The sequence below is a fragment of the Canis aureus genome, chromosome 5 (assembly GCF_053574225.1).
Source record: "Canis aureus isolate CA01 chromosome 5, VMU_Caureus_v.1.0, whole genome shotgun sequence".
In the NCBI taxonomy this organism is placed as follows: domain Eukaryota; kingdom Metazoa; phylum Chordata; class Mammalia; order Carnivora; family Canidae; genus Canis; species Canis aureus.
Genome location: NC_135615.1, coordinates 12614807 through 12636781, shown reverse-complemented (window position 1 = coordinate 12636781; position 21975 = coordinate 12614807). Strand labels below are relative to the sequence as shown.

The window sequence follows — 21975 nt, the reverse complement described above, 5'->3', positions numbered from 1 at the left end:
AGGGGGGCCTCAGCCCATGCCATGGGGGCTCTGGAGCCGCACTGGCCCTTTCATAGTTGTCCCTGGCTGAGGCGCAGGGGCTGGGCCTGTCTATCCCCAGTGCACCAGTCAGTGAATGGAGCCATTTCCCGGGAGGGGTTGTAACTTCAGATGGAAACTCCCAGGGTTGGACTCTGGGAGCTGTCTGCAAATCCCCCCTGCCAGGCAGCTGTGGGATAAAACACCTTAATCTTGGTGGAAAAACCTCAGCCCAAGACAGAATCCACAAAAGGCAGGACAAGTCTACCAATTTCCTTGTAAAGAAGGACGTGAGCTCTGAGTACCTTTTGCCATAAATAATTCTGAATAATTCCTCCAAATAAAAGGTATTATTTATATTTACGTATCTAATGTAAGGGAAAATGTAGGGGAACACACCCACATGTGTGCGTGTGCATGCACACAGACACACATATATGCCTCATTCTGAACAGGGGAGAAGCACTGGGAATTTGTGCTTGTCTTGGAATATGGAAAAATTACTTCCTTTGTATTCTTTTTTCAGAAAGGTTGGTACCTCATCTAAGTAATAGGTGTATAATGAAATCTGATTCTAAATTTTTATCATATGCAGTTTATTCAAACTTCTCAACCTTTGATGAGTTCGTAAAGATGAAAGTTCAGCATATAAAATATTTTAGAAAAAAATCAAATTAAGAATGTCTACCTTTCCTTAAATGTGAGTTTAATCTAATGGATGTGTGTGTGTGTGTGTGTGTGTGTGTGTGTAGGTATAAAGATATAAAAACTTAAATCCAGGGACACCTGGGTGGGTCAGTGGCTGAGCATCTGCCTTTGGCCCAGGTTGTGATCCCAGGGTCCTGGGATCGAGTCCTGCATCAGGCTCCCCACAGGAAACCTGCTTCTCCCTCTGCCTGTGTCTCTGTCTCTCTCTGTGTATCTCATGAATAAATAAAAAAAAATCTTTAACAAAACAAAACAAAAGCTTAAATCCAATTTACCTTCTAAATTTGAGTTTCTGATGCGTACAACGGAGCACTACAAGTGTATATGCCACTATGACCTGTTAGTCGTGAGATAAAAACATGGTAGCAGTGTCTTAAAGTCATACATTTAGCCCAGTCCAATAAGGTGGTTTCCTGGAAAATTTCCCGCAAATATATGGCTTTCACCACAGAGTTTGAGTCTAAATATATCCTACATATATTACCACTACTCGATTGAGTCGGGAGAAAGAACTTTAAAGTTTCATTTTTTTTAAGAAATTCACAACAGCATCTTAATACATACAACAAATTATTCTTATATAATCTTATATATAATATATAATCAATATCTTCTATATAATTGTGTAATTATAATTATATATCTTTTGTATAAGATAGAATATATAATCTTATATATAATTTAAATAACAATATGAATAAAAGTTGTTCTAAAATGTAAAGAACACAAAACTATTCCTGAACTGGTCCCCACCATTATCTATTTTTCCCCTTAATATACTGACAGGTTCATCAACAACTGTTAAAGAGATAATATGAAGCTTAAGAACCATTGCACCAATAATATTCCAGCAAATTAATGCAATTAGGTATATTCTCATATATTTCTGACTTCTAAAAATTGTAGCAAGTCATCAGTCTTTGCTCATGCTTTAAGTTTTGGCTTAGAGCTGATTTAAACCAGTGCTGCAAAAATAAATAAATAAACAAACAAACAGACAAACAAACCAGTGCTGCAGAAGAGTTTCATGTGATAAAAATTTATAAACTAGTATTATTATGGGCCTCTGCATCCCCATTTGTAAAATAAGGCGATTGGATTTGAACCACATTATCTTCAAGATTCCTGCTAGGGCAGTATCTTGCCATCCATTATGATTTCATTGGTGCTTTCCATATGACAGCACATGACTTTTGAGCTGTCATCAAGACCCAAGGGCCTAGAGCAGTGTGACAAACTCATGGCAGACGTCTATTTCTGTGACTCAGCCCTGACCAGGGTCTCAGGAGCCAAATTTCCCAAGTGGAGGCCACAAAAAGTTTGTAAACTACCTACTGGTCGAATGACAGTTTCCTTCACATAATTCTAGAATTGCGAATGCAGCTTTCCAAAGTACTTAACTTACTGTGTAAAATAGCTTCACTCTCAAGGGAAATCTGATGTAGTGGTCAAATTTAAAACACACGAACCAAAATCTCTTCTTTAGTTTGAAAGTGTCATTTTTTAAAGGATGTTGTTTCTAAGGTTAAGATGGGGCATAGTCTCTAATAACACCTGGATGTTTTGTGGAGCTCACATCATTCCTAATTGAAGATTAATTTATTTAAATTACCATAATGTTTCATTTTTACCCAGGAATAAATGTATCCTGTAATATTTCAACACCGGACAGAGCAATAATTCTCCTAATATGAAAACAACTTGCTCTCTGTTTAGGTCCTGTGCCCCCTCCCCCCCCACCAGCCATCATCCTGTGAAGCCCATCAGTTTTCTTGTATCTACACACTCCAGGGAAATGTAACGGACAGGAAGACTGCATAGATGGCTCTGATGAAATGGATTGTTCTCTCAGCCCCCCTCCTCAGCGCTGTGGTGAAATGGAGATCCAGTGCTCCAGCAACGAGTGTATCCCATCTCTCCTGCTATGTGATGGAGTGTCCGACTGACACTTTAATGAAGATGAATCCAGCTGCTGTGAGTTACTTTCACTAACTCAGTGTGTCAGGGAAGAAATGCAGTTTGGAAATTATAAAGAGAACTTGACAGATGAAGCAAAGTTCTCTAGAGTCTTACCATGATTCTATCATTAGTAACGTAGTTGCTTGTATTTTGTTGCTAATCAAAGCATGTAGACTTTGCTTAGAATTCTGGAAACATTCTGTTTGTAGTCACACTAATTTCTGTTAAACTTACCTGATTTCCTTTTTTATTTACATCTGGGCCATTTATGTGGAGGATGCTCCTATGTATTTGTTATCTTTTTTGTTGTTTTTATTACCATCTGCCGCCATGCAAAGTTACTACAGTATTACGGACTACATTTCCTATGCTGTACTTTTCTTCCCCATGAGTTATTTATTTTATAACTGGAAGCTTGCATCCCCTAATCTCCTTGATTGACTTTGCACACCACACAACCTCTGTCCCCTCTGGCAGCCACCAGTTTGTTCTCTGTGTTTATGGTTCTATTTCTGTTTTTGCTTGGTTTTTAGATTATCCATATGAGTGAAGTCATATGGTATGTGTCTCCCTCTGTCTGACTGACTTGCTTAGCACAATATCCTCTAGATCCATCCTTATTGTCATAAATGGCAGGATTTCATTGTTTTTTATCGTTTATATTACTAGTGTGTGTGTGCGTTTCATATCTTCTTTATCCATTCATCTATTGATGGATGCTTGGTTTGTTTCCACATCTTGGCTATGTTTATTGCAATAAATGTAAGGGTGCATATATCCTTTGGAATTAGTGTTTTGTTTTCTTTGGGTAAATACCCAGATGCAGAATTACTAGATTGTCTGGTGGTTCTGTTTTTAATTTTTTGAGGAACCTCTGTAGTATTTGTTTTTGTTGTTGTTTGTTTTGTTTTTATCAGAGCTGTACCATTTTACATTCTCACCAACAATACAAGTGTTCCTTCTTCTCTACATCTTTGGCAACACTTGTTATCTCCTATCTTTGACACTAATCAATCTTAGAGGTGATTATCTCATTGTAGTTTTGATTTGTATTTCCCTGGTGATGAGTGATGTTGAGCAAATTTTCATGTGTCCATTGACCATTTGGATGTCTTCCTTGGCAAAATGTCTTATTCAGGTCCTCTGCTCATTTTAATCTGATTACGTGTGTGTGTGTGTGTGTGTATGTGTATGTGTTCAGTTGTATATTTTGGATATTAAGCCCTTATCAAGTACATCATTTGCAAATATTTTTTCCCATTTAGTATTTTTTTTTTTTTTAGTTCTGTTGATAGTTTCTTTCTCTGTGCAAAAGCTTTTTAGTTTCATGTACTTCAAACTGATAAATTTGCTTTTGTTTCCCTTATCTGGGGAGACAAATCCAGAAAAAATATGCTAAGGCCAATGCCCAAAAGTCCACTGCCTATGTTTTCTTTTAATTTATGGTTTCAGGTCTTGCATTTAGGTCCTTAATCCATTTGACTTCATTTTTGTATGTGATGTAAGAAAGTGTTTCAGAATTATCCCTTTGCATGTAGCCATCCAGTTTTCAGCACCATTTATTGAAGAGACTGTCTTCTCCCTGGTGTGTACTCTTGTCTCCTTTGTCATAGATTAATTGCCTATTTATATGTATGGGCTTACCTCTGTGTTGTATTCTGTTCTGTTGATCTGTGCATCTGATTTTCTGTTGGTGCCATACTATTTGATTATTACGGCTTTGTAGTATATTTTGAAATCTGATTGTGATACCTCCAGCTTTGTTCTTCTTTCTCAAAATTGCTTTGGATATTTGGAGTCTTTTTTGGTACCATATAAATAGGTCTTGTAGAAAATACTATTAGTATTTTGATGGGGATTGCAGTGAATCTGTAGATTGCTTTGAGTATTTTGGACCTTTTAGCAAATTAATTCTTCCAATCCATGAGCATGATATATCTTTCCATTTATTTTCATTGTTTTCAGTTTCTTTCATCAATGTGTTATAGTTTTCAGCATACAGATCTTTCCCTTCCTTGGTTAAATTTATTTTTAGATGTTTCTGGATACACCTATAAATGGGACTTGTTACCATTTTAACAAATGTTTGTGGAAATGACTGAGGACATGTAGTTTTAATTGCTTCCCAATGTATTTATGAAGATGGATCAAGCAAAGAGACATAGGCAAATATTCATTTTAATGAAGATATGTAGGTAGGGATTGGACCTGGACTACTACCTGGGAAGATGTCACGTGATTAAGGATTCATGGAAGTAAATCCTAAGGACATGGTTTTGAATATAATCCTTATCACTTATTGCAAGTGCAGGCTTGAGAACATTATTAGAATCAGTCTTATCATCCATGTAATACTGCTTTATAGAACTGTGAAGATTTGAGAAAATATATGGAAAATCCTCAGCCCTGTATTCAGCACTTTCTACTTTTATTATAACTAGCCTATTTCATAGAGGGAAGGGAGAATGTTGGTTAAGAATTACACAAATCATTAAGGTGAGTACAAAAGCATGGTGAGTCAAAGCACCGCTACCATCTCGTTAATTATTTGTTTGCTTGATGTTTCATTATATTGTATTTTATATTTTGACATAGGTTGCAGTGATAGAGCTACACAAACCACATGTTAATGACCACAATTTTTTTAAGTAGTAAAAAACAGCTTTGAATGTAACTTTAAGGGGACCTTGAAAGAAATATAAAGCTATTTTAGTGTCTTGTTTAGAGTGGGCATCGGAATTATAAGTATTAGAAAAGGAGGACAGATGAATACAAGAAAGGGGATACAGCATTTGGATGTTTAAAGATTTCAGTCATAAATAAATGAACTTCCTTTCCTAGTTTAGGCTTAGAGATTGGTATTCCATTCCCCTGTTATTTCCTACATGTATATTCTTTATGTAATAAAGCCAACTTGTCAAGTCTTATAATATTTTCTTAGAGGAAAGTAAACAAATGGAAGTGAATGAAGAAGAAAAAGCCTGCCAAATAATTTATCCCTATTCCCATCAGGGCTCTAAGTAATTTGGTTGATAGAAATCTTATTAAGTTCTATAGAGTCATATGATATTTGACTTCAAATAAGAATGCTATTTAAATAGAAGCTTAGGAAAGTACAGTATCCTTATACTTTCAAACACTCTTTGGGAACCTGGTGTTTGATGATGGAGTAACATGTGAAGTTCTACTCCTAAAGGGAAATAAGCCCATGCTGGGATCTAGTATCGTGAAAGTATTGCTTCCATCCATCTCTGAAATATTTAATTAAGTTATGAGTCTATGAAGAAAATTGTGTGAAAATTAGGGGAAAAATGCTAGGGCAAATTTACAGAATAAAAGCTCCTAATGATGACTCACACAATTGAAGATATACTAGGTTTTTGTTTTTTTTCTGGGCTTACCTATTGATTTAGAATGGTATTTTCTTTAAACTCACAGCTATTTATTCACTCACAAGGTCTCATTAATAATGTTATTTATGCCACATATTGTTGTGGGCATTGACAATACAGATGGATGTCCATAGACCGGCTCAGATTGTGGATTCATGATATATTACTGAAGGTGATAGTTGAGGATAAAATAAGTTCTGTGACAGAGATAAACCCAATGTTATTGAAAACATAGGGTAGGTCATACTTTTGGTGCTAGGGAATCTGTAAACTTTAGTAAGAGAAGTGATTGCAGGGGCAAATTTGGAAAGACAGTAGTCATTTGGCAAGTAAAGTATAGAAGTGCTTGATTCCACTAAAAGTCCAGAAATTGAGAAAAAGTTGTTTGCCTTGAAGAATATTTCGTATAATTGGAATAGAGTTTGTGGTGAGAAATGTAGAAATAAGTCTTGAGAGATGAGCAGGGACTAGACTTTGAAGAGTCCTTCCTCATCCATCATGCAACTGACACCCACCATTCAAGTAGTACATGGAATGCACTGGAGTGAGACACAGGGCTGGCTAGAAGGTGTCACAGCTGAAGTACAAAGAATTGACTGCATAACAGTGTGAAGTAAAGATTTTGACTAGATTTTAGAAACGTTCAGATGAAGAGGAAAAAGAAAGTAATCAAGAATAGTTTGCAGTTCCTGATTTGGACAACAGGACAGAGAATGGGCCATTTCCTGAGCTGGGGAAAATGGGAGGAGAAGCTTTGCTTAGGGGAAGATTGTGGCCTCACTTTTAAACTTGTTGTGTTTGTGGTTTGTGACACATCCACATGGAAGTATTGAAGATGTATTCAGAATGGATAAGTGGAACTCAGGAAGGAGATAAAGCAAGATATATAAAGACACATGGCCTTCAGCATACATGCTTGAAGCTGTAGGTGTTGATGAGATAATATAGAGGATAGAGAAGAAAACAAAAGGTAGAGGACAGTTAAGAGAAAACAAACATTGAAAGACCCTGAGATGTGGTCAGAGACATGAGAGGACACTGGTAAGAGAGTGACAACCATAAATGAAACGTATAAAGCCTTAAATACAGAGTATTCACAGGCTGGAATGTTTCTGAGAGATCATGTAAGATTAGGCCTAAAACATATGGGTTAGGAAAAGCATAACAGAATTCCTGGTGATCCTGGAAAGGAAACTTGGGTGGGCAGGGGGGCCAGAATTCTGAAGCCAATCTTTAATAGAGAAAGTAGGCAAACAGAGAAATCAACTATAGACACCTCTTCCAAGAAGTTGGCACTTAGAATGTGATGTAGTCGGAAGAAGAGGAATAAGTTTTTTTTTTTTTTTAAGTTGTTTTTGAGAGGCTTGCACATGTTTAAATGTTGTGGGAATAAGATTTCTGAAGTGGTCACAATTTAAGCAGGGAAATCAATATCAAATGGCCTTTTATTCTTGTAAAAATAAGTGTTCTAGTAATCAGAATGTTTATATAAACCTGTAAAAGGAGAAAAAACTAGTATGGTTTAATTATATAGAAAAATAGCACAAAGTTAGGAGCTTTCTTCTACTGATACTCCTCCAGTTCATCCGATGTCGTATCCTCACAAGACACAGATGGTACATTGATTTTGTAAAATCTGAGAGTATTTTAATAAAGAGGTTATTTATTTATAGGGAGATAGTATGCATAAGGAAACCACACTAGGTAGTAAAAGCAGGAGCTGTTAGTACCCAAAGGATGTGAGAGGGAAGATGTGTCTTAACCTGGAATCAGAGAGGGCTACTTGGTAAAAGGTCAGAGAACAGCTAGCCCATGCTGATCTCACAGCCTCTTCCATCCCTTTTACCTCTTGCTGGTTCTATACATCAGCCAAACCAAGAAGAAGCTAGAGGGTTAGAGGTGTGTTGATGTGCCCTTTATAGTTCAGGCTTCTGGATTCTGAGCAGAGAGGGAAGATGCAGAATGTTTTGGGAGAGGCACTGGAAGCTATCTGTCAATGATGGATGTGACTGAAAAAGATGAGGAAGCAAATAGTCTACCCACTTTCTACCATTAATTCATATTCCAATAGTAGTCAGTGTATCTTATGAAGTTGGTTGCCATTTAGAAGATTTAAAATGGGTCAGGCTCTTCAGATTGGTGGGTCAACCTTTATCATCAATATTTTTATGATCAGCCTTTCAATATGTTAGCTTTGATCCCAACATCCTATGGTGGTTCTCTATGATAGTATAAAGATCATCACTTTGCATTTGATAGCTTCTCACAAAAGTGTTCCTCAGCTTATTCAACATTAAAACCATGGTGATTGTCTATTTTCCAGAGTTACTGAAGAATTGGATGAATATGGTCAGTTGCATAATGCACATAATAAATTATTATTCTTTACCTGTTAAATTGTTTTTGTAGTTTTATAAAACTTATTTAAACTTATTTATAAAACTTATTTAAACTGCTAAGATATTTCAGTAAGAGTAGTAGTTGGTTTTAGCTCAAGGGTAGAGTAAATATCCATCCTGCTCTGTGCTAGGTGTGGACATGCCTTGAAGGGCTGACAACCTTCATTCTCAAGATGCAAGATCATAGTCACTCTGCTTTTTGAAATGTGGGACTGCATACATGTGCTTTCATATTCATAGTAAATGGATATACATCCCTAGACACATGTACTTTACTTTTGTCTATATTTTGTACGTAACAACAATAATTTATAAAAGAGAATTTGCTTTAGGAAAGTAACTCCAGTGAACCATTCATGAATTGCTTATATTTAATGCATGTTTAATACCTGAATGAATAAGCTAAAAGCCACAGAATGTTCTGTGTTACTTGGCTCATTTTGGTAAGAAAGAATGTCAATCTCTAGGATGACAGATTGAGACAAGTGTTTTTATAGACATTAACCCATCATGTTTGAATGTGGTGAAAGTAGATATTGTCCAGGGAAATTCTGAAATCTAAGTTTCCTCTAAATTTTATATATAGATTATTTGGAGTACTTTTGGAATTTTTCTTTGTTGTGTATGTAGTGATAAGGAGAAAAGGACAGTAATGGTTTAATTTTCCTATATTCAGTACAATGTCCTTTGCTGTGTAGGTTTTGGTACATATTAATTGCATTCATAACTTATTTGCCATCTACTTTTAGAAGGAAATTGATAAATATCTATTAACTTTAATGTTATACTATTTTAAATGCCATAGAAACTAAGATTTTTGTTTTAAATTTCATACAGTGTCTAATACTATTTTAAATGCCATAGAAACTAAGATTTTTGTTTTTAATTTCATACAGTGTCTCTTAGATATAAAATTTCTATAAAGGGGAAAAGGAAGACTTTTTATAACTGGAAACCATTTATTTTGTTACATTTTTTTTATGTGTTTCAATACTATTTGGGCCTAAGCTGAGGATTTAGGCCATTTACAGGTAGAGCTCTTCATTGTATAGTCAACTTGAAAATAAGTTATCAGTCACACAGGAAATTGAGTGAAGGTATGTGAATGGATTAGCATTTTCAAGTGTAGAAGTGTTTGAAATAATGTTTCAATAGTAGATGCGTATTATCTATCATCTTTGTATACAAATTAAACATACTGTATTATTTAAAACTTAATACTGTTGGGGTGCCCAGGTGGTTCAATCAGTTAAGCGTCCAACACTTAGTTTCAGCTCAGGTCATGATCTCAGGGTCATGAGATCAAGTCCTGCATTGAGACTCCATGCTCAGCAGTGTCTGACTGAGATTCTCTCTCCCTATCTTTGCCCCCTGTCCCACCATTTGTGTTCTCTCTCTAAAATAAATAAATAAATCTTAAATAAAACTGTAACACTAATCTGATTTCTCAGCCCCTTATAATGCAAAACAACGGTGATAACAATGTGTATATATACACAAACATACATGTATATACATACATATTCATTTTTTACATACAACTCTTCATCTTATAAGAGTTGGAAGATCATTCTATTTCCTAGTTTACTTGGTTTGCAATATCATTTATCTTGTCAATGTAGATCTTAAAATCATTTAACCTGTTGAAAAAGCTTAAAGACATCTCTTCAGAGACCTCAGACATTTCTACAATCTGGTTTCAGTCCTGTGCTTTAAGTTTGTCTGCAGTACCTCCCTACACAAACTCCCCAGTGAAAGGCAAACTGCTATACTCACTGTTCTAATGTCAAACTTATTGATCCCCCATTTATAGATTTTGTTCCCACTCTGCTAAATGGCTTATTAGAAACATGAAAATTTAAAACATCTCAAGACTCTACTCTTTCAGTCTTTACAGACTTCATGCACTAAAAGGCACCTCTTATTTTTATAATACTTATCTGTACTGATACTTTACCAATTAAGTCTGTCCTTATGGCATTTCTCTTATTATTATTTTAAATTGTTAACTGCTTTTGTGTTGTCATTTTGCTCTTATTGCTCGTTATGTTCTGGTCACTCTTTTTCTTTTTTTCCATTCACTCTTTCTAAAAAATCTTTCCCTGCAGTCTCCAGTTGAAGTGCTAAGCATAAAGTCTTAATGTAGTGGCAGCTCCATGATATTTACTGGCAGGAACTGATGTTCTAGCACCTCAGGATTACTCAGTGAAAAGTATCACTTAAGTTTTCAGAACTGGCTTTTTTAATCAATGGAAAGACTCTTAAAAACATTTCATGTCCAATTTGAAAATTAATTTTGATAGGCAGCTGTCAAACTGTGTCAATAACCTATGATAACTCCAAAAATTCCAGCCCATAAATATACTTGAAAGAGAGAAAAAGGGATCCCTGGGTGGCGCAGCGGTTTGGCGTCTGCCTTTGGCCCAGGGCGCAATCCTGGAGACCTGGGATCGAATCCCACGTCGGGCTCCCAGTGCATGGAGCCTGCTTCTCCCTCTGCCTATGTCTCTGCCTCTCTCTCTCTCTCTCTGTGTGACTATCATAAATAAATAAAAATTAAAAAAAAAGAAAGAGAGAAAAAAATCATGATTAATACTGACAAAATTTGTGTAAGACCCATCCATGGGGATGCTTATTTCCAAGTCTTCTAAAAATATCAATTTAGGTTGAGAAGTTTGAACTTAATTGTCTTTATTCTAGTAGAAGTAACTTCCCAGGTCAATCTTCTTCTCTTCTTTTTTTTTTTTTTTTTTTTTTTTTTTAACTCTAGCAGCAGGTTTGGATTAAAATGTTCAAATCAGGTATTGCATGTGACACCATTAGGTAAGTCAGAGAAAGGCAGAATTGTTCTTGTTGAACTTGGATTAGGCACCACAAAGCCTTGACTGTACACTGCTGCCCTCTGCTTCTCTCTGCAGAACTGAAGGACTCAAAGGATCAGGGACAGAAAATCAGTGTAGATCATATAATCATTATTTAGTGCTTTTGAAATATATCCAGAATTCTTGACAGGATGGTGCAGTAGGTCCAAGGTTCAATGTTCCCTCTATTCCAAACATGTAGCAATGCTAGATGGAAGAACTATCACATCAAAAGTCTTAAAGACATGACAAATATCAGCATGGAACAAAACAGGTGGAACCAGAGAACAGAGATTAGGCCTGAAACCTAAGCCTGCTGGTTTCCAGGTTCTCAAGCAAATAGGAGACAAGAAATGCCTGATGGCAGCCTGGAATGAAGGGTTCTGTTCTGGTTCAGCTCTAACTTGTAAAAAGAACATAAACATGATATACAGCTTTACAGGAAACCATCATCCTAATGAGACAAAAGATAGAGAGGCAGGAAGACAAAAATACAGTTTCATGACTAAGAATAGCATCCAAGAGAGGTTGAGTACTTGGCAAACTAGATTGTTATAGAATTGTCAGTACCCTTAGTTAACATCAGTGAAGTCATTTTTCTGAAACAACCCAAGTCTTACCAGCAAGACTTATGCTTGTCTTTTGAAATCAGGCTGATGAGAGACTCTGGAATTAGTAAAATGCACCATGTTATAAAGGCACATAGTCATAAGGGCACTGAGCTGCAATGATCTATAAGACAACCCATGACTTAAACCATGTGGAAATGGATGAACATTCAAACAAGTAATGGTTGCTGTCACTTTAGTTGTACATAATGCCCGGGACATTAGGAGGGCAGCAGAAATAGAGGGAGCTCTGCCTTGACATAGTTTATTCTAGTCTAAAATCAATTCAGACTACATAGTATACACATAGTGAACTTTATACATACATACCAGTATAATAGTACATAGTGCACAGCTGGGAAATGATTCTATCAACAAACTTTTTGAAGAATCAGAAAGAATTATATAATTTAAGTATAGGACCGAAAGATGAGGAATGACACAATAAACTGTCTTATTTCATTAGAAGAAATTCACTTAAAAAAGAGATGATTCTTTTTTTTTCCCCAGCCAATGAGAGCTGTTCTGATGGTGCTTTGATGTGCACTTCATCGAACAGCTGTATCCCAGTTCATGAGCGCTGTGATGGTTTTGCCAACTGCGCAGATTTCCAGCCTGATGAATCCAGCTGCTCAGGTACTCTATTTCCATTAAAATATTCTTTACAATATGAGCCAGTGATTTAACCATGTAGATGATAAAAACATCAAAACTTGAAATTCTAAATAATTGCAAGTATGGAATAATTGAATTTCTATTATTGATTTGGGGTGGGAAGAATACTAACATTGCTACACACATAAACTTATAAATATATAACATAATGAACTCATGCCTATTCTATATAAAAGATGTCCCCAAATAAAGAAAAAACGAACACTTAATTTTAATTTAATGTAACTTAAAGTTATTAGTATTTGAAAATCTCTTTGATGCAAATTGCTTGGTTTCTAAAATAAGGAAATAACCTAACATTTTTTTAAATTTTCCCAATTCTTCATAAAAGCTCCCTATTTGCATGATCTAGTCATGTTTAAAAGTCAACTTATTAAGCTTTAGACTGACTTTTATCTTTTTATTTTTTATTTTTTTAATAATATATTTATTATTTTTTTGGGTGTTCAATTTGCCAACTTATAGAATAACACCCAGTGCTCATCCCATCAAGTGCCCCCCTCAGTGACTGTCACCCAGTCACTCCCCCCACCGCCCACCTCCCCTTCCAGCACCCCTAGTTTATTTCCCAGAGTTAGGAGTCTCTCATGTTCTGTCTACCTTTATGATATTTCCCACTAATTTTTTCTCCTTTCCCCTTTATTCCCTTTCACTTTTTTTTATATTCCCCAAATGAATGAGACCACATAATGTTTGTCCTTCTCCGATTGACTTATTTCACTCAGCATAATACCCTCCAGTTCCATCCACATCGAAGCAAATGGTGGGTATTTGTTGTTTCTAATGGCTGAGTAATATTCCATTGTGTACATAGACCACATCTTCTTCATCCATTCATCTTTCAATGGACACTGAGGCTCCTTCCACAGTTTGGCTATTGTGGACATTGCTGCTAGAAACATCGGGGTGCAGGTGTCCCGGTGTTTCATTGCATCTGTATCTTTGGGGTAAATCCCCAGCAGTGCAATTGCTGGGTCGTAGGGCAGGTCTATGTTTAACTCTTTGAGGAACCTCCACACAGTTTTCCAGAGTGGCTGCACCAGTTCACATTCCCACCAACAGTGCAAGAGGGTTCCCCTTTCTCCGCATCCTCTCCAACATTTGTGGTTTCCTGCCTTGTTAATTTTCCCCATTCTCACTGGTGTGAGGTGGTATCTCATTGTGGTTTTCATTTGTATTTCCCTGATGGCAAGTGATGCAGAGCATTTTCTCATGTGCTTGTTGGCCATGTCTATGTCTTCCACTGTGAGATTTATGTTCATGTCTTTTGCCCATTTCATGATCGGATTGTTTGTTTCTTTAGTGTTGAGTTTAATAAGTTCTTTATAGATCTTGGAAACTAGCCCTTTATCTGATAGGTCATTTGTAAATATCTTCTCCCATTCTGTAGGTTGTCTTTTAGTTTTGTTGACTGTATCCTTTGCTGTGCAAAAGCTTCTTATCTTGATGAAGTCCCAATAGTTCATTTTTGCTTTTGTTTCTCTTGCCTTCATGGATGTATCTTGCAAGAAGTTACTGTGGCTGAGTTCAAAAAGGGTGTTGCCTGTGTTCTCCTCTAGGATTTTGATGGAATCTTGTCTCACATTTAGATCTTTCATCCATTTTGAGTTTACTTATTCATGAGAGATACAGAGAGAGAGCCAGAAGGAGAAGCAGGCTCCATGCAGGGAGCCTGACGTGGGACCCGATCCCGGGTCTCCAGGATCATGCCCTGAGCTGAAGGCAGTGCTAAACCACTGAGCCACGGGGGCTGCCCTACACTGACTTTTGAACATTTTTCTCTCCTGACCCCAGAATATTTATAAGAGCTGATAATGTATGTTTGTGAGTATACTTTTATCAAAACTGCTTTAAAATTCTCTAATTTATTACAGTCCATTGTTAACATCTCTCCTGAGTAATTGAACTTTTATTTCATGTAGGAGATATATGAAATAATAGGTTGGGTCAATATAAATCTCTCACATCTAAAAGATAATATAAATTGGTAATAAAATATATATTCAATCATATTTTCTAAATAAATTGGAGATATTTAATATCAAAACTAGGTGAGAATATATTCTTTTTATCTGATTATTATGAGATAAGTGACAAAAGCATGATAATTATAATCAAATCACTGTACAAAAAAGTCTTATTTTTCATGCTGCCAAAATGAATACTCATAGAGCACTGAATTTTATGAGTACAAAAGGAAATCAAGAACCAGGTAAATCTGGTCCCATAAAATATGCAAAGATGAATGCTCTTTGCCATTGTTTCTGTACCAGGCATTCTTATACATTAGATTGATACCCAAAAGGAAATGCTTTCACTTTCTTTTCAGAGTGAGAAAGATATTAATGAGCTAGTTTCATTCTTTGAAACCACTAAGACAAAGCACTGATACATGATACCCAAACTTATTTGCATAAAGGTGAGATTTTGTTCAGGACAGTTCTCTATGGGAACAAATATAACATATTATGGTTTATTGTCTGATTTTACATATTTTGCCTTTAAAAATATGGTCAGAAAAACAGAAGACTGGCCATTCATCCTGAGGGATTGACAACCTATAGTGATAATAGAGAGCACATTCTGGTTGCCCTATCTAGTTTAGCCATTCACCAGTTCATTCATAGTTCATTTATAAAATATAGGTCGTACTGTCCCAGCTACTGGCTTACAGTAATATAAAGAATTAATGAAACCGTTTTCAGAAATAAAATCCACATTATATTTTTGTTCTCTATTTCTATTATCTCTGCTTATTTTAGTTTGTCAAACAAATATGATGAAGTCAATGCTTCTGTGTTTAAGAATGTGTCTAAGTGGGCAGCCCTGGTGGCTTAGCTGTTTAGCACTGCCTTTGGCCCAGGGTGTGATCCTGGAGACCCAGGATCGAGTCCCACGTCGGACTCCTTGCATGGAGCCAGCTTCTCTCTCTGCCTGTGTCTCTGCCTCTCTCTCTGTGTCTCTCATTAATAAATAAATAAAATCTTTTAAAAAAAATGTGTCTAAGCTTAATCCACACTAACACACTAAGATGTGTCAATGCCCATGACACCTTCCTCTTTCTTTCTTTCTTTCTTTTTTTTTTTTTTTTAAAGATTTTATTTTATTTACTCATGAGAGATACAGAGCGGGAGAGAGAGAGGCAGAGACACAGGCAGAGGGAGAAGCAGGCTCCACGCAGGGAGCCCGATATGGGACTCGATCCCGAATCTCCAGGATGACGCCCTGGGCTGCAGGCGGCGCTAAACCGCTGCGCCACCCGGGCTGCCCTCCTCTTTCTTTCCAAACATCATATCCCTTTATGGATGGCATTTCATAGGCTTTATGAGCCCAATCCTGACAGCATCCAGTAATGTCCCTGGTCACATGGCAGGTGGTGAGCATCTGGCCTACCCTCACCTGAGTAAAGTTATTAAAGGGAACATTGACCTCAGGCCCTGTGTAAGTGTTGCAGGTTAAGTATATTTCAACAAGGCCTGTTTGTTCTCAAGTTATGTTAGAAAGGCATGTTATTTTCAAGTTTTGGTTGCTTATGCAACAGAAAATTATTGAACAGAATGTGCCTGGCTTAATTTAAATTGGGAGTCTTTATCCAGTCATCTGTAGTAGCAGAGGTTAATGAAAGTTATGCTAAGGTTATACCGTATTATGACAATCATCCATGTGAAGGAGAATTAGGAAAAAGTATTAAAAATATAAAGTTGTAAGGGTGCTTGGGTGGCTCGATCAGGTAAGTGTCTGCCTTTGGTTCAGGTCATGATCCTGGGGTCCCGGGCTTGAACCCCATGTTGGGCTACCTGCTTAGCGGGGAGCCTGCTTCTTCCTCTGTCCCATGCTTCCCCCACCACTCATGCTCATTCTCTGTCTCACATAGGTAAATAAAATCTTTGAAAAAAATATAAAGTTGTAATATGAGATTTTATGAATATGATTTAATATATATTTAATAACAATAACAGTAACACCTAATAATGTTTCAAAAGTTTTATTTTTTGACTAACTTTTTTATTTTAATTCCAGGAGACTCAATATAGTGCTTTATTAGTTTCAGGTGTGCAATGTAGTTATTCAACACTTCCATACATTACTCAGTGCTCATCATAATAAGTGTGCTCTTCATCCCTTTCACCTATTTCACCCATTCTCCTTCACCCCCCTCGCTCTATTTTAAATGAATTCCCTCAGTTAAAGTTATTATTTTTTTCAACAAGAACATTTTGTACTTGAAGCAGACACCAAATCGAAGCCCTATAGAGCTATGCCAAATTTCTAAGCCATAGTTAATCTTCCCTGCAGTCCCTGTGCTGGGATTTCAAGATAAAGAGAACAGTCTGTGCCCACTGGGTATTTGGTTTACTGCATCAAACCATTTGGTTTTCTGGAAGACTCTCAGATCCATTCATAAACCAAAACTATGTGCAAGTTGTTGTATATGTGTATATTTAATCCATGAATGTACATAAATACCTTACCATTTAAAGAAGTTCATGATCATAGTATCGGAATAGCAGGGAGTTATAGAAATTCTGATGTGAACAGCAGATCATTTGACATTTTTAGACTAACAGACTTGAGAGTTAGAGGACTAGAATTGGGTTCCATATCTGCTGCTCCCTCTCTATTAACTTGAGCAAATTATATTATTTTTTTTTTTTTTAAATTTTATTTATTTATTTATGATAGGCACACAGTGAGAGAGAGAGAGGCAGAGACATAGGCAGAGGGAGAAGCAGGCTCCATGCACCAGGAGCCCGACATGGGATTCGATCCCGGGTCTCCAGGATCGTGCCCTGGGCCAAAGGCAGGAGCTAAACCGCTGCGCCACCCAGGGATCCCAGCAAATTATATTATTAACCAGTTTTTCTCCTCTGTGAAAAAGGATATATATGGGTATACCACACAATGTTATGAGGATTAAATGAGGTAATGCCAAAACTCTTAGGATAGTCTTAAAACAGAGCAGGTTTTCAGTAAATTAAAGTGGTAATGGTGCTCATAATGGTAAAGGGGAAAAGGAAAAGCCAGAGAGACACTGGTAATAGAAGTTAGGTTTCATGGGCAGTTTAAAGAATCCCCAAATATAGAGAGCTGGGTGAGAACAATGATTTAATACGTTGTGCATACCACTCACTAGTGTAGAAATGTTATAAATACATTTCATTTTATACTCCTCTCAGCAGCCCTAGAAAGCAAGGCGATATAATTCTCACTTGAAATATGAGAAACCTTATCTTTAAAGTACCTAGCCCGAAGTCACACAACCCATTAACTGAGCCATGTACCAATGAGGCAAAACCAGGACTCAGGTGACTGTCAGTCTTCTCAGTGATCCATGCAATAGCTATCACTTCCCAAGCCTCCATGTACATTGAAAGAGACCACACAACACAGACACACACACACACACACACACACACACACACACACGCATCTGGTTTATATGTGTTCCTGTTTTTCTAGGGTGATACACCAGAGTGGAACTGAACTTGAACTCTTCCTAGAATGCTATTTCTATGTAGTCAGTTAAGTCCTACTGGCCTCCAGATACATGGTCACAGTAACCAATGCAAAACATCAGTGAGACACTGATGTGGCTGAAGAGTCTGGGAACTCAGGCTAATTCTAATATCAACCCCATAGAATCCAACTTCCCATTTGAGAATTATCTACTTATCTCCTGGAAGTATTTAATCCCTTCATTGCTAACTAGTCATGGATATCTCCCTCCCCATTTCATCTGTTTCCTGCTTTAAACTGTTTTGAGGGATCCCTGGGTGGCGCAGCGGTTTGGCGCCTGCCTTTGGCCCAGGGCGCGATCCCGGAGACCCGGGATCGAGTCCCACATCGGGCTCCCGGTGCATGGAGCCTGCTTCTCCCTCTGCCTGTGTCTCTGCCTCTCTCTCTCTCTGTGACTATCATAAATAAATAAATATTTTAAAAAAATAAAAATAAACTGTTTTGAGTAAGGTGAAAATATGTTGTACTATGTCTTTGCATCTTATGGATAAAGAACCTGGGTCTAAGCAGAAACTGAAAAGAATGCCTTGTGGAGGTAAACTACAAATCATCTCCCCACCAAAACACCAAATTTTACTCCTTGCTCTGGCCAATGCTTGTGTCCTTTCCACTGTGCTCCATTATACAGTGTAATAAAATGCATATTTAAATTTCCACAGAATTATTTTGATGTAAAGCAAGCCGATGATTTACTCTCAGCCATCAAAGTAAATATTAACGACCCCAGAAAAAAAATATGCAGCTGTATGTATTTTGATGTAGTTCAGTATCAGACACTCTACTGGTTTTTCTTATAAAAACAAAGCCCTTATATAAGGAAGACTAAAATTGTACTTAAGACCAAACATGACTATAAAATGGTTTATCTGAAAGGTTTGTAGCTATTTATGCTTTACCATACTGGTGGGCTATTTTTAGTCAAAACAGCTAATTTCTCGTTTATGAAGGAAATTTCACATCTGTTCTGTTTAGCAGAGCATGGCCCAGAAGCCTGCAGGGTATAGCTCCCCTGTCATAATTAAACGGGGAAAAGTAGGGAAGGCAAGATGGGAACTACATCTGACCCTTCAGCAGCATGGGTTTGAACTGTGCGGGCCCACTGACATGCAGTCTTTTCAGTATAGTACTGTAGGTGCAACTTCTCTTCTTTATGATTGTCCTAATCTTCTCTCTAGCTTACCTTATTGCAGTAATACAGTATATCATAGAAATACCACACAAAATATATGTTTACTGACTATTTATGATATCAGTCAACAGTAGGCTATTAGTAGTTAAGTTTCGAGGGAGTTAAAAGTTATCTGTGGATTTTTAACTGTGCGAGGATCAGTGCCCCAAGCCCCACATTGTTCAGGTGCCAGCTGGATATCTCTGGAAGGGCAAATTACTGGAAACCTTTGAAAACATAAAGGACACTGGACATGTGGTATATTGCACCTCCCTGTTGTTGCAACTTCCCTCTTACCCTGATTTTCCTCTTTCCACTCCCTTCCCAATGTTCAATGACTAGCTCCACAATCAGACTCTCTCTAGTTGCCCTTCAAAGTCTTCTTCCAATGGATATTTTCCTATATAAAATTTCTGTTTCTCCTTATTACTTTTCTATTAATGTTCATTATCATTATCTTTTCTCTGCCCAAGTAAATTGTTTCTCTCTCTGCTAAGGTTAGTCTGCTCCTGTAAAGACAAAGACTGTATCTTTGTAACCCCATGACGCCTAAAAAGTGATCAAGTGATTTCTGAGGGGCAAGCCTGAAAAGTGATGATATCTGAAAGGCAGAACGAGAAATCCAAAGCTTCAAATTCATGCCCTAGCCTATGTTTTATCTGGGCTTCAGACCTGCAAATAATATTGGCCAAGGAATACTTCCTTGCATATCACCTTAGGTACCTAAAACGCCAGCATTTTCCCCTATAAATTCTTCCTTCCCTACAAATCCCCCAATTCAGTGAATGAAACCACCAATTACCCTGTGGCTCAGCCAGGAACTTGAACACCACCCTTGACTCTTGCAAATTATCACTGTATATTTCAATCCCAACATTTAAATATCTCACAGATCCCCACAATTCTCACCTCCTACTACATCCCTTTCATTCATTTCATCATTTTTACTAGATTATTACAACAAACCTTTAACGGGGCTCCTGAATTTTAGTCTTAGCCCTTCTGTTGATCTTACATACTGGATCCAGAATTGTCTTTTTAAAACAGGGAACAGGGCAGCCCGGGTGGCTCAGCAGTTTAGCACCGCCTTCAGCCCAGGGCTTGATCCTGGAGTCCTGGAATCGAGTCCCACGTCCGGCTCCTTGCATGGAGCCTGCTTCTCCCTCTGCCTGTGTTCTGCCTCTCTCTCTCTCTCTCTCTCTCTCTCTCATGAATAAATAAATTAAAATCTTAAAAAAAGAAAAAAGGCAGCTACACCATTGGGCAGCCCCATTGGCCCAGCCGTTTGGTGCCGCCTTCAGCCCGGTGTGTGATCCTGGAGACCTGGGATCGAGTTCCATGTCGTGTTTTTTTGTTTTGTTTTGTTTTGTTTTGTTTTGTTTTGTTTTTTTGTTTGTTTTGTTTTGTTTTGTTTTGTTTTGTTTTGTTTTGTTTTGTTTTAAGCAAGATCCTAGAGACCCGGGATCAAGTCCCGTGTCGTGTTTTTTTTTTTTTTCTATTTATTTCAGAGTATAATGTACTCTTCAGAACCATGGAGGATACTAAATTTATAAATATTTAATATCCATAGGGCATTTTATTTTTGCAAAGATGGGTTCTAAAAACCATAAAACTGAATAGATTAGTAATACAACACACATCAAAATTAGATTTAAAAAGGAGGTTGTGGCTCTCAGTAGCTCTGTCCTGAGATGTTAAAGATGTTATACTTAGAATATCACCAAGTACTTTAAGATTTATAAATGCAGGTGTTATCTCTGATTCTAGCAAAAAGAAACCACTGAAATTTTATTCTTTATATTCTTTATATCACAGACATGATAACCATATCACTTTGGCTCCCTGAGTGGAGCCTGCTTCTCCCTCTGCCTGTGTCTCTGCCCTCTCTCTCTCTCTCTCTCTGTCTGTCATGAATAAATAATATCAAGAAAGAAAGAAAGAAAGAAAGAAAGAAAGAAAGAAAGAAAGAAAGAAAGAAAGAAAGAAAGAAAGAAGAAAGAAAGAAAGAAACATCTACCTCCGTTCTTAATATTCTGGCCTCCTAAGTTAAAGTTTAAACTCCTCATTCAGCCTATATGATCTGGCCCCTGTGTGGCTCTGACCTTCTCCCATACTTTCTTCATGTTATCAGTCCAATCAGGCTGAACTTCCTTCAGGTCCTCAAACACACCACTCTCTTCTTGAGCCTTTGAGTCTTTATTCTTATCTTTACACACACACACAAACACACACACACACACACACACACACACACACACACACACACCTGCCCAAATGAATGCCTGATTATCTTCTGGAAAGCTTTTCTTTATTCCCCAAATTTGATTTAGGTGCTCTTCATGGTACTCCCATCACGTTTGTTATATCCATTCCAAATTATATTACTTTTAATAGTGTATTTTAATGCCCCAGTCATTTTTTGTTTGTTTGTTTGTATTTTCCATGAAGCTGGAAGGTCAACAAGAGCAAAGATCACAACTGTATCTTTTTTAGGTCAACATTTCTTAACCATGTGCTATGAGCTGGGTGTTTTTCTAACATTCTCAACAACTCTGGGATAGGTACTATTTTTAACCCTGTGTGACAGAGAGGAACCAGAGGCACAGAGAGATTAATTAGCTTATCCTATATTATACAGCTAATAAGTTGAGTTGAGATTCTTACTCAGGC

At 37.2% G+C, this 21975-nt stretch overlaps 1 protein-coding gene across 1 annotated transcript in view; it reads left to right on the top strand.

The window, feature by feature from the left end:
- MALRD1 (MAM and LDL receptor class A domain containing 1) overlaps positions 1-21975 on the top strand; it is a 759283-nt gene that overhangs the window by 614108 nt on the left and 123200 nt on the right. Inside the window, 3 exon segments of the mRNA XM_077896425.1 lie at positions 2470-2512; positions 2515-2700; positions 12456-12581. Coding sequence (XP_077752551.1) covers positions 2470-2512; positions 2515-2700; positions 12456-12581 — 355 coding nt within the window.